Source organism: Gymnoscopelus microlampas, assembly GCF_963454915.1.
Source record: "Gymnoscopelus microlampas genome assembly, chromosome: 16".
In the NCBI taxonomy this organism is placed as follows: domain Eukaryota; kingdom Metazoa; phylum Chordata; class Actinopteri; order Myctophiformes; family Myctophidae; genus Gymnoscopelus; species Gymnoscopelus microlampas.
In genome coordinates, this window is record NC_139953.1 from 18,998,474 (window position 1) to 19,019,163 (window position 20,690).

The 20,690-nt window shown below is 42.2% G+C and overlaps 1 protein-coding gene across 7 annotated transcripts in view; it reads right to left on the minus strand.

The window, feature by feature from the left end:
• Positions 1-647: 647 nt before the first annotated feature.
• LOC311062584 (kinesin-like protein KIF13B) overlaps positions 648-20,690 on the minus strand; it is a 40,793-nt gene continuing 20,750 nt past the window's right edge. For 4 of the 7 annotated variants that reach the window (XM_084081723.1, XM_084081726.1, XM_084081725.1 and 1 more), the window contains 25 exons: positions 19,786-19,976; positions 19,080-19,335; positions 17,664-17,826; positions 16,501-16,647; positions 15,886-16,035; positions 15,379-15,495; positions 15,118-15,291; positions 14,243-14,400; positions 13,967-14,099; positions 13,658-13,804; positions 13,485-13,514; positions 12,810-12,909; positions 12,415-12,541; positions 11,990-12,045; positions 11,356-11,474; positions 10,776-10,952; positions 10,313-10,405; positions 9,700-9,855; positions 8,699-8,773; positions 7,981-8,037; positions 7,692-7,785; positions 7,128-7,246; positions 5,283-5,348; positions 2,624-4,256; positions 648-2,357 (listed from right to left, as the gene is read on the minus strand). In XM_084081723.1, coding sequence (XP_083937849.1) covers positions 2,107-2,357; positions 2,624-4,256; positions 5,283-5,348; positions 7,128-7,246; positions 7,692-7,785; positions 7,981-8,037; positions 8,699-8,773; positions 9,700-9,855; positions 10,313-10,405; positions 10,776-10,952; positions 11,356-11,474; positions 11,990-12,045; positions 12,415-12,541; positions 12,810-12,909; positions 13,485-13,514; positions 13,658-13,804; positions 13,967-14,099; positions 14,243-14,400; positions 15,118-15,291; positions 15,379-15,495; positions 15,886-16,035; positions 16,501-16,647; positions 17,664-17,826; positions 19,080-19,335; positions 19,786-19,976 — 4,789 coding nt within the window. In that variant the 3' untranslated portion in view covers positions 648-2,106. The remainder of the gene's footprint in view (positions 2,358-2,623; positions 4,257-5,282; positions 5,349-7,127; positions 7,247-7,691; positions 7,786-7,980; positions 8,038-8,698; positions 8,774-9,699; positions 9,856-10,312; positions 10,406-10,775; positions 10,953-11,355; positions 11,475-11,989; positions 12,046-12,414; positions 12,542-12,809; positions 12,910-13,484; positions 13,515-13,657; positions 13,805-13,966; positions 14,100-14,242; positions 14,401-15,117; positions 15,292-15,378; positions 15,496-15,885; positions 16,036-16,500; positions 16,648-17,663; positions 17,827-19,079; positions 19,336-19,785; positions 19,977-20,690) is intronic. The other 3 variants (XM_084081727.1, XM_084081729.1, XM_084081728.1) reach the window with 3 other exon arrangements.

Here is a 20,690-nt window from a genome sequence, read left to right on the forward strand (position 1 = left end):
CAGTAGCCCACTTCAAACATTGTATAATACAAATAAAACGAATCCCATTCAGTGGCGATGGCTAAGGTGACACATATAATCATAATAAATCACATATCCTACCCATGCACCCAACGATCATCATGTGACTTGTGTCATACATTATTTTAACTTACGTTTATAAGTAAAACAACTATGAAATCCATGTATTTTCCAATATATTCCAATATAGGCTTGAATTTTAATTTATAAAATCCATTGGTATAGTATCCCAACCTAAACATGTTCTGCTTACTAGAGCACTGGAGAGAGATGTGGACAGAGACCACTGTTACTGAACACTCTATATAGTAATGGTACTATTTACTGTTTTTCATGCAACATGGAAAAGTTAAGACCCCATGTACTAAATATGCATATTATACCTTCAAACCAATGTAGACAGGAGGCTGGTGTCCATTTCTCAGCCACTGAACACAACACAGCATAAAATTAATTAATCTAATCTCTTTAATAATATATGTGATACGTAACATTCCAAGATCCCTTCCCCAGTCTTCCCATATGGAAACCTAGACATAGAATTGATTTCTCATACTAAATCAATAGCTTAGTGTATAACACAAAATCAATTCTAGCCAACTAGCTTACTTACAAGGATCCAGGCGCATGGTTCACATTCTGTTTATTAAACAACATAATTCATATAAAACAGATGAATTTCCTTTTCTTCATTTCATTAACAATATTCTGTCTCCATCTTAAAATAAATAAACATTCAGGCAGTCAAATCAATCAACTTGAAGTATAAAAAAAGTATGTGCTAGACATAAATTAACATCAATGCTATTGTACTATCCAAACCCAAAAGCCCCCAATTATCCTAATCACATAGATAAAACAATAGCCCTTATCCAAAGTACACACCACTCTGTAGAACTGCAATTCATTATCTAAAAAAATGCAGAAGTCCCCTTACTAACCTTACAATTGGTAAATATCTTAGCACAAAAGAGAGTGCAATAGTATGTTTCCAAAACAGCAGCAGATAAACATATATTTATACCTCCAAACATCTGCCCCGGGACCAGTTCACGCACATGTAGTTCAATGTACATTACCAGCACAATGAACTGTTACGGGTGATTTATACTTAGTTGCGTGTTAGTGTCTCTTACCAAAAATAGCCAATCTATAAGCTCACAACACGTCGCAGCACGATTCGTTGTGAGCTTGTAGCTCTGGTATTTTCAGTGTGTGACACAGCGTGCAACGCAGGCTTTATACTACAAAGGCACAAGAACAGCCATGATATTTCAAGGCACAAGAATATAATCACCATCATCCAGTTCAAAACAACCATGTGAATGACAGCTGGGTGGGTGTTGCGCACTTTCAGACTTAATACTTGCACTTCACACCGGTGCAAAAACATCTGCTGATATACATTTCAGATAATTGTAAAATGATGTACAGTTGAGGTGTCAGCGTTTGAGGCTTAGAAGATAAATCAAATGAAACCCCTAAGTAGCTCACATATTTTTAAGCTATGTCAAAAAATATTTATGCACAAGTCAGTGACAGTGTTGAAATCAAGAGCAGCAACACAGTAATACATCGCAATTCTTTGTCAGTATACAATACCACAATAAAGGCTTTGTTTACACTGGTGGTGCTAAGTGTGGTTTATCCCATTTGTCTCAGGTGGCCGAGCCAAAGCCAAATACATTTTTGTATTTTCCCAAATGTAAAATTCAATACCAAATTGAGACAACCATCATAACATGTTATATAATGGGAAACAAGTCATTTTCTTTCTCCAGACCGTGAAATATTTTTTTAATGTGATAAATCATGTTTAAATTGTGTTCCAGAATGTTTCTTGTTTAGGTTAGGCATGTAATTGTCCTTATAGAAACGGGGAAGGGGTGGCTTCCTATACCTATACTTAGTTCAAACAATTCAGACCTTCTTTATATTCAGTTAAGCTGGCACAAGCTGAAATTCATCAAACAATGAGTCTCCAAGAGACTTAATCACCCTGCGGAGGTGTATGAATGACAGCTGAGTGGGCACAGAGTAATTTACCCTTTAGTCTGTACTGAGAGGGTGATGAGGAGACATGCTTCAGTTGTTCCAAGACTTCCGGTTCTCTCCCTTATTGCGGCTGGATGCCACGCCCCCCTCCCCCTTGGCCAATGCCGTGAGAGCTGCTAGGTTTGGGCTGGATCCTGATAGGTTGACGGTATGGCGTTTCTGTTGCTGCTGACGGCGGCGTTTGACTCCGCCCCGGGTAACCCTATCAGGCTTCACCAGCACCCCGTAACCAGGGTTACAGTGGAAGTAATGCTTGCCGCCTACAGACCCATCATTCTTTCCTGTAGAGAAAACAATGACATGGCACAGGACAGGTAATAAGATCAAAGCAGGACCAATTAATGCAACAGGTTACCAAAATGACTACCATAACAATTACTAGATGAGAAAAATAAATGTATTTCATTGATTCATTTGTTTATTAACAGAGATATGGTTATGCAAAATATGTTAGTGAAGATGAGATTGGATCATGTAAAAGGGCAATTCAAAGTCATTCAAAAGAAAATCTGTCAGAGTGGAGAGGATGAAGCACCATGTTGCTCACCTGCTGGTACCTCCAGTTCCACTCCTACCCAGATGCCCTCTGCAAAGTCCGTAGGTCCCACATAACGCACGATGCCACTCTTATTGGCTCCCACGGTCACAAACTCCCCTTCCTTCAACCAATCAGGAATGACAGTCGAAGCGGCTCCGCCTCCTCCGTCCTCAGAGTCGGAGATGATTTCCAGCCTCTCCATTGGGTCAGGTACGTTGAGGCCCACACCCAGGCTGCTGGCCCTACCCATCAGCTCTTGCTTCTCCTCGCCGTCTTCGCCCATGATGCGATGGAAGGACTTGAGGTCGGACGACTTCACCTTCTGGATCTTGAAGGGACTCGCTGCTGGCTTAAATGGGGTTAAAGGTGCACTGATGCGGGCAGGGACAGAGGCAGTGGTTTGAGGTGGGACTGTATCTGTAGCTGGGGTTGGGATTGGGGTTGAGATTGAAACTGGGGCGCAGGTAACATTTTGGGCTGAAGCGTTGGCAGTAGATGGTTCTGGAGAGGGAGGAGTTACTTGGAGGGACTGGGCCGGTTCTGGCTCTTCTGGAGGAGAATCTACAGACAAGACAGGGGTAGCAGCCGGGTCTTCGGACAGAATCAGGGCCACAGCTGTGGTCTGGGCCAAGCCTGGATCACACAAGGTGTCCAAGTCTTGCCGGGCTGACGGTTCTGTTTGTTTTGATGGTTGGTCTTGTTGTGGTGGAAGGTTTACAGGTGTTTTCAACTGACTTGAACCTGCTTCAATTTCCAGATGGCCTGGGAGTAGTGTTGCTTCCAATCCACTCGTTTCAGTTTCAGCCTGCTCCAGTTCTGTCTGAGGGACTTGTGGTTTTGAGTCTGTTGATGCTGATTCAGTTGGAACTGGTGGTTCTGACTCCTGCTCTAGAACTATTAATGTCTCTTTATGGACTTCTGTATTGCATAATTGTTCTGAATCAGACTCGTGAGCTATTGATTCTGACTCTTGTTTGATCGAGCCAGCTAGTTCTGATGCCACACCATGGCTGGGTTGTTCTTCTAGTTCTGCCGACTCAACCGATACAGACTGAACCAGGTCCTGTTGATCAGATGTGGACGGATTATCCTCTGTGTATATTTTGTTCATTAACTGGTCCGGATTCAGGTGTTCTTGTGATGTACTGGAAAGCTGGGTCTGTGGTTCGGCTACTTCGCTGCCTGAGTCTGACAGAGCGGAGCTTGGTTCTGCCAAGTGTGGTTCAGATGGAGGAGGTTGTTCTGTTAGGAGTGGGTCTGTCCTCTCCGCAGCCTCTTTGTCATTCATAACAGGTGATGACTTCTGAGACTCTGATTGATCAGCAGGCACAGACTCCTCTTCTGTGGCGATGGAGAGATGGGAGGGGATTTCGCTTGTGGCTTCAGTGTCCTGAGCGTCTTCACCGAGCACTGCCTCAAAGCCCTCTGATCTGTTACTGGTCACTGGAGGGAGGTCCCAGCTCAGCGTGTACATGTCGGACAGCGTTGCCGTGGAAACGCTGGTGGATATGTACCCACTCGATGCCTCGCTCACTGGGCTAGGGGTGTAGACTTCCGTCTCTGGGATGATTGGCGGCGGGACGGGCACACACCTGGGGCTCTCTGATTCAACCTCCTGAAAGACGATTTCCTCCATGGGAACCTGGAGTGGGGGTGGGGGGGACCTTGTTAGTGACTGGAAGAGCTACCATGTGCTGAATCTAGTAGTAGGAGCATTTCTCAAGGTGCATCGGTACTGTAGATGTGGGCTGTCTAGGGTTAGGGGTGCACCAGTTAATTGTTAAAGTTAAAGTAATCAATACATTTTGGGGGTATAAAAAAAAGTATAAAATAGGGCTTAAAGCAGCACTATGTAACTTTCCTTTTTCCTCTTCTACTCCGGATTTAAACCCGGTGTCCTGCACAAGTGCTGATATTCTTACCATTGAGCTAATAGAGCCTGCCTGTTTACTAAGGGGATACATTTAATCTTGACCATCAGATCAAAATTCTGATCCTGTGTCTAGGTGAGACATGACCTTTGACACAATCTAAATGTCTCAATAGAAGAGCAGGGAGACAAAATACAACCACCCCAATTGTTTTAAGCTATTCAAAGTTATATTGTATTAACATACTCTACCATACAGATTGGACAAAATTACATTTTATTCATTAATTTGTTAATCACGTCAATTTGTTGTATATAAAAAATGGAAAACATAATCGATAGAATAATCGCTGAGAAAATAATAGATAGTTGCAGACCTAGCTGTATTACAGCTGAATTTCAAAAGAATAACTCCAAGGCCCTTTGATTTCAAGATAAATCAAATACAGTATATATTAAGTCAAATAACCCAACCTATGAGACAGAGTGCAGCGCTGAATACGTCTGAAATGTTGCCAGATACAGAATGCTGACTCTTACAAACAGTGGTTTTGATGACTACAGAGAGCGTGTAAGGTTACTGAATAATTAGAAAAGTTATTTGACGGATTCAGCATGAAGTAACAGGAGGACGGAGTCTAATCTTAAAAACAAAATAGCTGGTAATGATGGAGTCTAAAATATCATTAGTGGTTAAATGGAAAAATTATCTAAATGTCATATCACAGGACCGTCCCACCCTGTCAGTTGCACACAAATCTACAATCTAAGACTTTGACTCTATTTCCACTGACTTACTGGCTGCGGTTGTGTGTTCATGCCCTCTTCAACACTGGCAGACTGGACCATGATGCGAGGCAAACTCTGAGAGAGGAAGGGAATACAGTAAGAAGTTGAGTCTAATGTAAATATCAACTATTTTAACCCATTCAATCCAGGAAAGCATCTACAAATGTCTTCTAAATCCTAGCAGGTTTCTGAAAAACGTATCTTGCTATATCAGTGGTGCTCAAACATTTTCATGTGAAGGACCCCCAAAATGATATGTATTTGGCCGCCGACCCCCATCTCAAAATATTTTGTTCCAGGGTGAAAGACAAAAAGGTCTCTAGAAATGAAAGAGAGATGGATATTGTACATCAAGTTGATCAATGGCAGTACCCTGGTTTTTATCAGGCCTCACAGGGAACTAGTGATAAGCTCAGATAACAATCCCTCCCCAACTTATTTCATAATGTTTAACTGATTGTTTACATTGTCGTTTTGTTATCAGTTTCTACTTTTTAAATATGAACATTTCTAAATAGGACTGTTATTATGTTCAGAGTAGTGCTTAAACACAAGAGGCTGAAAAAGGCCAAATCTGATATACTGACAAAGTAGATTAAGAGGGATAAAGGAGGTCAAATGTTCTTTGATTAACAATCAGCGACTTGATCCTTGTGATTGATTTGTCATCATCATGCATCATCACATTCAGCCAGGGGTTTTCATGCTTCCATCTTCAGATTGTGTTTGTGAAATCAAGCGGTGTGATTAAAAGGTCATATTGTACAGTTCCTTTGAGCAGCAGGACCTACATGGACCGCAGGGCTACCCATAGATAGTAGGTCAAGCATAGCTACTGTCTCCCTTTTGGGCTCAGCACAGGACACCTGCAATCCAACACAGCCTGGTGCATAAAGATGGACACTGCCAAGGGTGATGTCACAACACACACTGGCATTTTCTTATTTCTTTTTTTTTTAACCCATTCAATCTGGGAACGCAATCTACAAATGTCTTCTAAATCAGTTTTCTGAAAAACTTATGTTGATATATATCAGTGGTCCTCAAACTTTTTCATGTCAAGGACCCCCAAAATGATATGTATTTGTCCGCCCACCAAAAAGCGTGGCGGCCTCAAAGCGCGGCATTCGCACTTTGTATCTTGTATATCTGCTATTTTTGAATAGCCAAAGTATAAAATAATGGTTATACTCAAATCTAAAATGACACAGATGTGTTCCCGGATTGAATGGGTTAAATAGATAATACGTTTTGTTTGAATTACACTTATCTAAAGGTTACATCCGAAGGACTATAGACTCCAAAATATGGAGGTTGTCACATGGCACTGTAGTAAGTTAACAGAGAGGAGCTTCCCATAGTCATCAGCAAAACGGTGGTCTTATATATTTGACCTATTTGAGGTGTTTTGTTTCTCAAACAGCCTAAAACAGCGGTCTTCAATGTTTTTCAGGCCAAGGACCCCTTAGCTGAGAGAGAGATGAAGCAGGGACCCCCAATACATATTGTATAAAATAGTGTTGCAGATAAAAACATTTTCAGTGATTTCATAGATAGCTTTATAGACTCTTTTGACACACATTATATTTTCTATTAATATGTTGTATTCATGCTAATGTGAATTTTCAGACCTTTTAAACACTCAATATTTAGTCAACCTGACCGTTGGCTCTGTACTTGGTCTGCTTTTTTCCCCCTCTACACCAACTCTCTGAAAATAGCCGATCTGCAAGCTCACAACACGTCGCAGCGCGAGGCGTTGTGAGCTTGTAGATTTGCTATTTTCGGCCAATGTTCCCCATCACACAAAGATTTGGCGGACCCCCTGTAGTAACTCTGTGGACCCCCTAGTACCTGCTGGTGGACAGGTGTCTGGTCTCTCCTGTCCTCCTTGCCAACAGGAAACAGGGATTTCAGTAGCTTGGGCATGGCCTTCACTGGAGAGAGATAAGATGCAGCAAAGCCTGAACGCACTTATGGGATGGACAGAGGACGAGGCGATGGAGGAGAAGAGAGGAGGGGAGGACAAGAGTCCAGAAATAGAGGGATGGAAGAGAAAGGTAATTCAGGAGGAAGAGGAGGAACCAAAAGAAGAAGAAGAAACAGGAGGTGTGGAACAGCAGGAGGAAGAAATCATGGGTTTAGGGCAAAGCAGGAAGAAGAGAAGGAGGTATCCAGACAAACAAGGAAAAGACATGAAAACATACAGGCAGAAATTAAGCACGTTTAGCAAAGCAGATCCAGAGATAATTCTGCATGATAGTAACAAGTAGAAGGACAGATGCAGTTTGTCACCAAGTATAAAATCTGAGTCATCATCACTGGGGACAGTAAAAAGGGAAGGAGAATTCAAGGTCGAAGCAAGGAGCCTCAGGAAGGTTCATGCAATGTTTTTTTTTTTTTTTTTTTTTTTTAAACCTGTTTCAGGGTGCAGGTTCTGGGACACTGAACTGGGCAGTGTACGTCTGGACACTGGAGACACTATAGACAAGTCCAGGTTGCTCTCCCAGCCCTGCACGCAGAAAAACACAGAATATAATGTCTCATCCTAAAAAAGTAAGACTAGAAATATAGAATGAATGTGAAGTTGGAGCATTAGTGCGTATGGATGGATGGATGGATGGATGGACGGACAGATAGACAGACAGACAGACAGACATGAATGCACATAATAGTAGAGACATGCTTTATATCTAAGTGTTCTCACCTTGAAGTCACTCAGCCTGTGACTAGAAGAGCTTAGATCTAGACTGCTGGCTGATAGCTGGGGGTGCGGTTAGAGGACGTTAATGGCACAAGTTAATGTTAGGAAGACTGGTTAATAACAAGGGAAAGGAAACACTTCAAGCAGTAATAAAAACAAAGCCATCACATTCCCTGGTTAGTGGTGGTGAATGGTTAACTAAAGGCAGCTGCATGCTACCATTTTAGGTTATCACCCTTTCACCTTTTAGGTGGAAACGTTTTCCCCTAAAAAGGTGATTATGATATTAGGCACTCATAGTCCGGCGATGTCGGTTAGTAAAAACAGAGATGTGTTGGGGTGAGCGGTGAGTCACTTATCACCGCGGCTCAGTGACGTCATGTTGTAGTTTTCAAACCATCGCGGTGAGAGGGTGATCACCGAAAATGGTAGCATGCGCCCCCCTTGAGTCTGCACATTATGGTTAGATGAAAATAAACCTTTGTCAAGACCACTGGAAAATGTAACACATAAGAGTTGTTTTGAATGTTAATTTAGAACTTCTTATGTTGGGGGTTAGCTGTAGTGTACACAGTAGTTCTCCAGAGACCAGGACTTGTACTTGAATCCAACTTACAATAAGTCAACAATAACCTGTGATTTGATTTGGAGACACTCGACTCTTATGACATTGGACTTGACATTTTTTTTTCCTACTTGCATTGAACTGGTTTAGACTTACCCTGTGGACATTAGGAGAGCTGAGGCAACGCCTGGGGATCCTCGCTTTGACCAATTGCTCCTTCACTGCCACCTCCTAAACAAACACACACACACACACACACACACACACACACACACACACACACACACACACACACACACACACACACACACACACACACACACACACACACACACACACACACACACACACACACACACACACACACACACACACACACACACACACACACACACAAATCAGAGTTAACTTAAAGGGCCATACCGGTGGTCTGGTATGTTTAGCCCATTGACTATGACTCACAGTGTATTTGACATTACTGATGACCATTTCCCATTGGATTCTATTCAATTCAGTTTGGTATGAAAATCTATTGGAACTTGCTTGAGATAGGCAATCCAATACGCATAATATAATTGTGTTCTTCTTATTTCTTGTCAAATTAAGCTGATTTGAAAAGTCTAACTGAAAATAGTCTCTGAAGAAATGATTGATTTAGGAATAACATAGGAAAAGTCCAGGAAAGTCCAATGAGTCCATTACTTATGACAGTCTAATAACTTTGGACAAAATGTAAACTAACGCAAAGTCTAAAAATGGTCTACGTATGTTCATGTACAATATACAGCCGAAGCTGTGAATGTAATGACACTAGTTCTGTTCTGTATCGTTTATCAAAATATGGAGGAAGGAGTAATAAAGTACATTTTGTTCTGCAATTAATCAAATCAACTATGATTTAATTTGAAAGACTATAACATATATAATAGTATGTGTGACATAATGTGTGTTTACAGCACTGGTACTCAAAGTGGGGTCCGGGGACACCTAGGGGTCCTTAAAGGGGGTTCCAGCTAAATTATTGAAGTTTGAATTGAAAAAAGTCCATTCATTTCCATTTGTACACTCTCAGAATAATGGGGGTCCGTGGCCTAATGCATACCAAACCGGGGGCGTCCTTGAAATGAAAAAGTATGACAACCACTGGTTTACAGCACCTGTCTGAGTCTGTCCAGGGTGAGGATGTTCTCCACAGCCAGGACACTACGGAGGTATTTCTCTATGGCTGCCTCGCTGTCTGCTGAGTCTCCTCCGTCCTCAGCGCTGGCTGCTAACCTCGCCAGCATCTCTCTGTCTTCTGGACCCTGGATGTCCTGTGGGCAGGCACATCAGTGGTGGAACAAGCACTCAGATTTTAATAGCAATACCACAATGTCAAAAATACACTGTTACAAGTAAAAGTCCCCAAATTACTAAAGTATAGGCATCATAATGTAAAAGCAGTCATTATGCAGAATGGTTAGTAATCTATTAATGTTTTGTTGAATAATGCAGAGCTCTGGTAAAGATGGGGCTGATTTTAATCACTTTACTGTATTTCCTGCTGCGTAGCTTAACATAATAATTATTATTATTATTATTAATAATAATCAGGAAATAATTCAGACCAAAATGAACCACCAATATTTTCCAGAGAAAAAGAAAATGTTCAACTCATTCAATTGGAACACAATGATAGAATAGCACTGAGTTAAACAACAACAAAAAGTATATTTTTTTCTTTCATTGTCCTGATTAATAACGTCAGCGTTTAAAAGAGTCAAGCCTCACCCCAGGGATGTTGGAGACGATCTCGAATGTGACTCCACAGCCAGGAATGGTGCTACGATGGGACATCCTCTTAAACAGACTCTGAGCAAAACCCTGTTTATACAAACACACAATCACATTGCAACACATGAATATCAATACGTCTGACTGAGTGATTGACAAATCACAAAAAGAGGGAATGTGTTTTTTTTATGCTTTAAATGTCATTACATAAACTGTAACCGTGCACTTGTTCTGGTACAAAGAAAAACAATACAGATGATACAACTAGATTTGTGATGAAGTGCTAAAAGGATAAATAAATACGTAAGGTTAGATGAGATTAAAAAAAAGTAAAATAAAAACATCTCAACAACAACATGCCATCATTAGCCTGCGAGTACAACTAACACAAAAACAACAACAGCATTACATCATGACGTCGTTAGCCTGCATGTACACACTTGCGTGCCTCGTTGCCTACCTGTCTCCCAGCGAGGTTCACACAGATGCGTTTCCTAAGAACCAGCTGCATTTGGGCCGGGTGGCTGAGCAGGACCACGGCACGCACAGTCAAATAGACCCTCTGGTCAGCCGCTGCCCCACGGGTCAACTCGGGACACTCGTGGACCGTGGAGTCCCAGGACGCCTCTGCTTTCACCTGGAAGGAGGGGGGGGGGGTGTAGGTTGGGACAAACAATATAAATTAGCAACTGAATAATATCACACTTTCAAAGACGCACCAGTTAGTGGGTGAGAGGATGAGGCTGGGATAGAAAAACAGCAGTACCTCTGCTAATGATGTCATGAGCAATTGTACTGGTGTTTACTTAATCCTAACAAACAGGCCACCAGTTAGAGACATGTCGATGCTCATATTATTACATATTATATATATTGTTACATATAACAATACCCAATGCAATACCCAGAATGCTGTACATATTGCACAAGTACTGCACATGCCCAGGTTTCAAATGTTTTGTTATTTAGAAACACACCCCTACTGCCCAATATGAATTTAACATCCCAGTGATGTTGTTTTCTCCTTATCTTTTCCCCACCTCATTGTCATAGTGCTTGACAACGTGAAGGTCAAAGAAGTCATCCTCGTCTTCCTCAGCCAGTAGAGCATCCAAGCCCCCAGCCAGGGGGGCTGACAGGTTGTCCTGGAAGTCATCCGCTGTTGAGAAAGAAAGAAAGAAAGAAATGTAGGAAACGAACGAAACACAAGAAGATGGTAACAGAAGACAAGAACAGGAGCATGACATGCAAGCTGTAAGATAACATTTGAGAAAAGTTTGACATGAGTTTTTTTTTAACCCATTAAGATTTTAGATTTCTTTGGCTATTCAAAAATAGCAGATATACAAGCTCATAGCGCAGAACCCGTGCCGCACTACGAGTTTGTAGATCTGCTATTTTTGAAAATTGCAAATCTTTAAAAAAAATGTTTTTAAAGCGAACATGTAACTCAAATCTTTGCTTCTGGGGGTCCCTGGAACTAAATATTTTGAGATGGGGGTCCGCGGTCAAATACATATCATTTTGGGGGTCCTTGACATGAAAAAGTTTGTATCAATGTAGCAACATTCAAAAAACTGTTAGGATTTAGAAGACATTTTGTAGAATCGGCCTCAGGTCTTAATGGGTTAAACTAATAATAACAGCTGCATTGATTGTAAGACAAGAACGTACCGCTGAGGTCCAGGAACAGGACAGGTATGTGTGTTTCCATTCCAGGGACAGGAACCCTGCATAAACATTCACCAGAAATCAGACATACACAACATCCTTTTGGATTGTTGTCAGGACAATGGCTGCCCTTGAGCAATGCACTTAACCGCTTTCACCATGGTGTCCCTATTCTGGGCGAGTCATAAAAAAGGAAGAAGTTCAAAAATAGCACAAGCTCATCTTGCAGATCTGTTATTTTCTATATTTGTCATACAACAAAGTATAGTGATGAAGTTGTTAAACCACCACAGTTCCAGTGTAGCTGCACAGTGACACAATACAATAAAACAGAAGACTGTGGTTGTACTTGCTGAAGACTGACACTGAAGCTCATCATATTATTTGTATTTATTTATTCTGTGTTTACACGCATACACACACACTACCTCTCTGCAGGTGCTCCAGGGATTCCACTGCCAGCTGAGGGGACCTGGACAGCATTGCGTTCTTCAGTCAGGGTTAGTCGACATTCCAACAACTGAGACTCCCTTTCAACATCATCTTCTGACTTATCTGCACGCACACGCACACACACACACACACACACACACACAATCCAGTTATGTTGCTACTTCTTTATTTTGATATAAGTGTGTAGAGACAGAAGTGGAGAGCAGAGAGGGGAAATACATACAAGACGTGGCTCCAGCTGGAGACACATTTTTTAACTTATGTTTTAAAAATAGTAATACTCAAAAAATGAAATAAAGTAGATCCATTACCAAACGGTTTATATCTATATCACTAACATAGCCAGAGGGAACCTTCATCTCAGTTGTACCTGGCTTGGAGACGATCTTCTGAAGATGTTGGTCGAGGTACTCCTGTCTCTTAGTGAGAATAGCCAACCACTGCTCCCTCATCCTTTCCAAGTCCATCTCCTACACACACACACACACACACACACACACACACACACACACACACACACACACACACACACACACACACACACACACACACACACACACACACACACACACACACACACACACACACACACACACACACACACGCACAGTTTTCTCTGTCTTTCATTTCATTCATTAACATCTATGTCATTATAGTAATCACTGTCTGTCTGTCTGTCTGTCTGGTTGTCTGTCTGTCTGTTAGCATTCTTCTTCTTGTGACCACTAGGTTATGGCACTTTCTGACCTATTTTTTATTAGTTACTGACTCAGATTTTCACTGTTACAATTTAACATAATTTTACATATTTCTATCGCATTTTGCATTCAATAATTCTTGGATTACCCAAAATCTGGAGGCTCAAATGTATGCATAATTCATAGGATATGAAATACTAAACGAGGGCAAAGATAGAGCAAAGCAAAAGATACTGTAAAGCTCTTTTAGGGGACGTCTTTAGGGGATATAAATAATTGGACACATTTTGAACAGAGATGATTTCTTTGAGGATTTGAATCACACAACGGTTAATATCATTACTTACTTGGTAGCTGTCCATGTCCTCATCTCCACCCTGGAATATACAGTAAACATAACCAAATGAATTCATGTTACATTCAAACGTTCATCAAAGCTGACAGAGACAGGAGCCAATAGGAGCTTGGCTACTAAAGTCTTTTTCCAACCATTTGGAACAAAGCTTATTCGTCCCCTCACCCATTGGGATTCGCTGCCTTTGGGGGGCCGTATGTGTTGGATCTTGATATCTCCGATGGACATAGAGAGAACAGAGACGGCAATGAGAGGCATGGTGCCCGAGTCCGGCACTGAACGCACCTCCACCTGAACACGCCGAGACTGACCCTGGAACAGAGGAACAGAAAAAATACATTCAACTGAGCAAACTTCTAAAAGCTCTTCCCCCGCTGAAAATTCTCCGTTGTACATCTACACAGGAACCTTGAACCTTCCTAAATGATGTTAGATTAGATGGATGACACACACACACACACACACACACACAACCTGTCTGAGCTGGTAGATGCCACCGGTGCTTATGCCCTTCACAGGAAGTACTTCTACAGGTATGAACTCTCCTGCGTCGTTCAGCTCCATCACCTGCACCCACAGCTCCAACCTGCGAGTTACCTCACTCCACCTACACGCACGCACACACAAAATCACAAGTTCTATTATATGAGCACTGTCTGAATTAAGAAGTAAATACACTTTGTGTGTGTGTGTGTGTGTGTGTGTGTGTGTGTGTGTGTGTGTGTGTGTCTCAGCGAGTCCAGTCCATACCGCTCTCTGAGGGATCTGGTCTTGGCCTGGATGACTCCCAGGTCCCACAGTGCCAGGTTCCTGCGATGGTTGGCCTGCTTGTGGCCGTAAACCTCGATGGCTACCGCCCCTTCAGATAAAAACTCCACAAAGTCCTCAGACGCACCGACAGGTAACTCCTGAACACAAAAACGCATAATATGTTCAAAGACCAGAGAATGAAGCCGCATTTGCAAAGTTATCATGGGAGCCCAAGTTGAAGGATTTGGCCTATAAACAAAGCCCCAGATACATGACAGGACTGTTGTAGCTGGTAATAAGCTATGTCATTAAAATAGCTACATTTTGTACCTGAGATATTGAGGTCTATACAGTTAAAAAATATTAAAACGAAAAAACGGCCTCAAGACAGCCGAGGTTTCCATCCAATTAAAGTTTCACATGAATCACCAAGGCAGCAACAATCAAACAAGTCTTTCTAATGGAAAGATATCCATTATCCATCTTTTAGGGTTAAAAAAGATAGTAGACACAATATAACAGAAGTACACACTTCACGACAGTACTGTGAGGAAATATAGTGGAGGAATGTAGAGGACGGTGGGGAAAAGGAAATAATGGAAAATGGATCATGTATGATGATGATAATAATGATATCATGGGGTGGAGGTAAGGTGTGTGATAACAAATGTATCGATGAAGGGGTGTGTAGGTGTGTGTGTTTGGGTGTGTTGTGTTGTGTATATCGTCTCTGTCGGGTGGAAACCTCATACATCCAAAACTGTTACTTTTCAGGATTCAAAGTAGGTTGTTCATTTACGAAAAAAACACAAAAAGTTAGAATATGGAGATAGCAGGTTTCTGCCCGACAGCAACGATATTTAGTGTACCGGTACCTTGATGCTGTCGAACACCACGGTGCAGTTGGGATCTTTGGAGTCAGACAACGGACAGGGGGGCTCCATCTCGGGGGCGATGAACACAGGCTCATCCTGACCCCAGAAGTGGTACTGGCAGAAGACAAAGTTGGACAGGTGGCGAGGAAGACCGGTGGCCTGGAGGATCTTCACCTGTGAGCGAGGGAGAAACAGCTGTCTTCAATGAAACAAGGACTTTCCAGCGGAGGCCCAGTGGTTGTCATGTGATTGGTTTCTTACCACACAGTGCAGTTTCCTGTCCTGCGTTTCACCGTCCATACTGCTCTCCTGCTGAGAGGACCCCTCCTCCTCCACCTCTGTGCCACGCCACACCTCCACATGCAGACGACCTGCCACCTGACACAAACACACTTTTGTCACCTTTGTTTAGTAAATAGGCAGTATATAATAATGATTGTAATAATACAAATATTTATAAATAAAATATTTAATATATATATATTTTTTTTTAACTTTATTTGTATAGCACTTTTCTTAACAGTGTTACAAAGTGCTTGTACAGCTAAAACATAAATCGAGCAAGTGCCACAGATGAATATAATCTGAGGCACTTGCTTGCTGTTTTAGAGGAATAAAAAGGCCTTTTTGTAGAAATGAAGAGTCCAAATTCTTCTGTGGAGACTAACACGGTTATTTACTAAATGTATTAACATTCAAGCATGTTTCAGGATACAGACAGGCTTCAAGGAACCAAACTAATAATGAAGAAATGACAGTTTGCAGTACCTCCCCCTTCTGGTTGATAATGGGAACAGCATACTGCAGCTTGACATCATAGAACAGACAAGCCAGGAAGACATTAGCCACGCCGATCAGACTGTGGTTCTCCTGCTCGTCAAAGAACGGGTCGGCACGCTTGAAGTAGGAACGCATCACCTGACATGGCAGAGAACACTTGCATCATAATGCTGTTCCTTGAATTTAGATCAGTGTTCAATGTGATCATCCCCCAGCTGATGCAAGGCAAACACACAACTGAAATCTCTCCACTCGAAGATGAAAATATCAGTAAATGTATGATTTATTTTTTTCCATCTAGGGTTATCCCGGGTCCCACCCCTCTCCCTTGTAAGCCCAAATAGAGTTAATATATCACCTATCCCCTACATGCAGGCATGCATACACATGCATAATTAAACACATTCTTTCCAACTGAAGTTGTTGCTGAGTAGGCAAGTAGCTTTAAAGCTGTAACAAAATATCTGTTCACAACTAGTTGTGTCTGTTTTACATAGTTTTTTTATTTAATTCTTTCTAGTACTAAAATGCACCTTGAGGTAGGTACTAGATGCAAATTAAATTCATTATATATTAACGACTGCTTCTTATTCCTTCACTCACAGGGTTGTCTTCATCAAAGTCCTTCCACTCCTGGTAGAGCTCCTTCATGTCCACCAGCCTGTTCTCCATCTTCTCCAGAGCCCAGATCTGCTTCCCTTTACCCTTACGACGCACCTGAACCGCTGGCTCACTCAGCACCACATCACGCTATGGAGAGAGAGAGAGAGAGAGAGAGAGAGAAGACAGAAACCAGTGAGTTTAGAGATAGATGCAGGTTAGTTGACTGATGTCAAAAGTCACATTTATTCCACATGCAAATTTCAACAAAGACATTTTAATACATAGTTTGTCCCCAAATATTCTCACAAAACCTTTTCAGATATATTTTCTCAAAACTCAAAATATACAGAGAGATAGAGGAGGCATCAGACTGTTGTAGAGGTCAAACACTCGCCCACTATCTTTGGCTTAACCAGACACTCAAACACATTTGTTGTTCACAGGTGGGATCATGGGTTCATTGACGGTGCACTAGAGACCCCTGCTGGTCGGTCAGGGCGCTCAGCAGGGAGGGGATCTGGGGAGGATAGCGCAAACCTTCACGCTTTCCCAATGAAACTCCTCACTGGTCGGTGAATGTAAGCGGCTGGTGTATCAGAGGAGACATGTGGTCGTGTACGTCCTCCCCAGGACAACAGTGAGGGTTAAGTAGTGACAGGACCGCAATACACATGGGTAAAGCAATTTAGGAATATCACGTAGCCAGAGAAACGGACAGAGAGAGAAATGGAAGGTGAGTATGAGAGGGACATGGGATAGAGAGAAAGAGAGAGAGGGTCAGGGAGAGAGAGAGAGAATATGGGGGGGGAATAAAAAAGATGTGATAAGGGTGGAACAGGAAATACCAATCACTGAACCGCATCAGGAGGACATTCATGTTTGTATGAAAAGCACCTTAGGGAACGCAGTCACGCTATGAAGGGAAGAAGGGATAAAAAGGAAGGGGGAGAGAGAGAGAGAATGCACAATGAAGAAACACACCTTTTAGTCACTTAAGCCTGATTTATACTTATACTTCTTCGTATGATGGTTTTGCGCTGCAAAAATAGCGAGTTTGTAGATTTGCTTCTTTTTTTTTTACATATTACATACATAATAAAAATAGAGACACCAGGTTGAAAGTGGTTAAAGCAGCAGACAGAAAGAGAGACAGCTTCCGGTACCTTCTTGTTGGCATCCAGGTTGGTGGCTGGTATCTGTAGAGTGACCCGGTACTCTGTTCTCTTGTTGAGTTCCTCGGCTATGAAGCCGGCCTCCTGCACCAACAGGTTGGTCCGCACTATCTGCTCCCTCAGACGCCGAAGGCTGCGAGTAATCATCGCCTCTCTGCACCACAGACAGAGAGACACACAGTCCACAAATTGACCGAGACATCTCTCTTTTAGATTCATTATTATATTTGACTTATTACATGTGTGGTGAGCACTGGGACAATCACTTCAACTGCTGAGTGAAGCTACACTGTATCATCTTTGCTTGTGAGTGATTACAGTAATGCAGGATGCAAATAACAGCAGACCGGTTTCAGAACCACCTTTTCATTTATTAAGTGCTCAGTTCATACTGTATGTCAGTGTCTTTGCTCAGATGTACTGTAGTAGAAATAGGAGTCTGTCAGTGACAGAAATCAAACTAATAGCTCTTCAACTGCAAACCAATCTACTAGCCATGTACATGATTTTACTTGTCGTATGGAGTATTACACAGCATGTGAAAAAAGTTCTGCGCCTCTAGGGCGAGTGGTGGAAAATCCAAGAAAGTTACTTAAAGGACAACTTTGTTTTTTTACAACCAAGGTTTATATTTTAGCTTGTAATTAAAGTAAATAAAAGATGAGTGTTATTTTTTTTTTCATTTACTGCTTTCTATAGTTTCAGCAATTTTCGCGATATTTTTTACAGTGGGCGGGGGCATTCTGTCCGGTGGCTAAATATGCATTTTTTACACAATAAAAAAGGTCCTGTGGTCTTTGATGGCCAGATGTGAGTTATTGGGGGCTAGAAGAGCTACTGTAAATAATAATAAAGAAGACGCTGGGTTATTGTGTAAAAATAATACATATTTAGCCCCCACTGTAAAAAAGATTGTGAAAATTGCTAAAACTATAGAAAGCAGTACATTTAAAAAATGTTAACACTCATCTTTTATTTACTTTAATTACAATCTAAAACATAAACCTTGGTTGTAAAAAAAACAAAGTTGTCCTTTCAGTGACTTTTCACCATTCGCTCAAGAGGGGCACAGAATTAACCACTCAAGCCCTACATTCGTTGTCGTACGATACATCGAGAAAATAGCCAATCTACATGCTCACAACGTGTTTTTAGATCTGTTATTATGGCTATTTTTGAAAAAAAAAAAAATTTGACTGATGTATGAAGACTTGCCCAAATAGGATTCATGTCATTAAACCATTAAAAAAAAAAGAAGCTGTATAATACTCCACACGACGAGTAAACAGAGCATGATATCTGAGTGAAGTACCCCTTTAACGTTTCCCAATATGAAGAAAGTGAGGTGAACAGTTGAACAGAGTGTAAAGCAGATTTGGGACTGACGGCTTCCATCGTCCAACTCACCTGTCCTCGCTCCAGCGCCGCATGCGGTTGTGGGCGACGGGAGACGATGTAGAGGGGGAGGGCCCCATGTTCCCGGAGGCCCCCGGCGGCCCGACGGAGTCCAGGATGTTGAAGGAGGCGGGAGGCTGGTCTGGATGCAGCCGGCTGCGCAGCTGCTGCAGCTCGCGTTCGTACATCTGCCGCTGGCGCTCCAGCGCACAGCGCTTCTCCTCCTCGTGCTGCCGCTCCAACGTGTGCAACACACACTGCATGGGGTCTGGAGGAATGGAGAGAGACACGGCAAGAGAGAGAGAGATAAAGAGAGGAGGAGGAGTGATAAGAGGGAGTGAGGGGGAGAGAGAGGAAGAGAGAAGGGAAAGAGAGAGGGAGAAAGGAAGGAAGGAGAAAGGGAGAGAGACAGCGGAGGGAGGAGAGAGAGGGAGGAAAGGGGGTGGGAGAGAAAGGGGACGGAGGAGGGAGACGAGAGAGAATGGAGAGGGAGGCAGTGAGTGGAGGAAAGGAAAGGAAGAGAGATTATTTTCAGTTTCGAGAAAATATACAAATGTTTTGTCAGAGTATAGAGACCGTCACCACACACGGGGACAACGTCCTCTGTATTTTTCCCTGTGAACACCACATAATGACTTTTGCGGCGTTTGTTCGCAAACCATGTCTTATTTTTCTCTCATCACCCCATCCCGCCGACCATTCTTCCATTCCCACTCACCATCGTTTCCCATTCCTTTCATCATGACCTCCGTCTGGGCAAACTCGTAACCGAAGCTGACCTCACTGGACACGTCGCTGGACGCGTCTAACTCCACTTCCAGTCTGTCAGTGCTCAGTTTGCCCTTCATCGCACTGCCTCCATCCTCTTCCTCAGTCCCTGCATGGGCCATGTGCCTCGGCAGGTTGATCCTGTGTGTGTGTGTGTGTGTGTGTGTGTGTGTGTGTGTGTGTGTGTGTGTGTGTGTGTTGTGGTTATGTACAGTATGCATGCGTGAGTGAGATAAAACAAATGTTAAAGAAAGCGACATTGAAGTTGGGTAGAACCTTAGGTTGTACCTGGACACGTTGTAAGTCCAAATATTGGCCATCATCTTTATATGTGGAGCCATGTAAGCAAGAAATCATATTCTATGGCAAAACATGTCTAAAGATCACACTTTTAGCACAAAAGCAAATGCAAACAAAGTGGATTCTGCAAATATACAGTATATGTATAAAAAGGTAACTTGGCTGTATTCATGTTATCTTGCAAAAATCCATTTGTCACCAATATCAATGTAAGAGGAGTGACAACAATGTCAGTAGTAGGGTTTAACATTTTCCGGGAAATAGCTCATTTTAATTCCCGGGAATTTTCAGACCTTTTCCCGGGCTTCCCGGGAATTCCCGTTAAAGGGTAAAAAAAAAAAAAGTGCCCACTAAAATGCATTTATATGTAGATATACTTAAATAGCCAATTTTACACCGAGGTGCCCAAATGTCCCTATTGTGTCCACCTATGAACTTGCACTAATAATGACTTAAGTTGATTTTTTAAAATCATATAAATATAATATATAAATATAATAGCCTATAGTGCCCTGCCCTGGCGGAGATCTGCGCTGTTGCGCAGCAGCGGGTGAA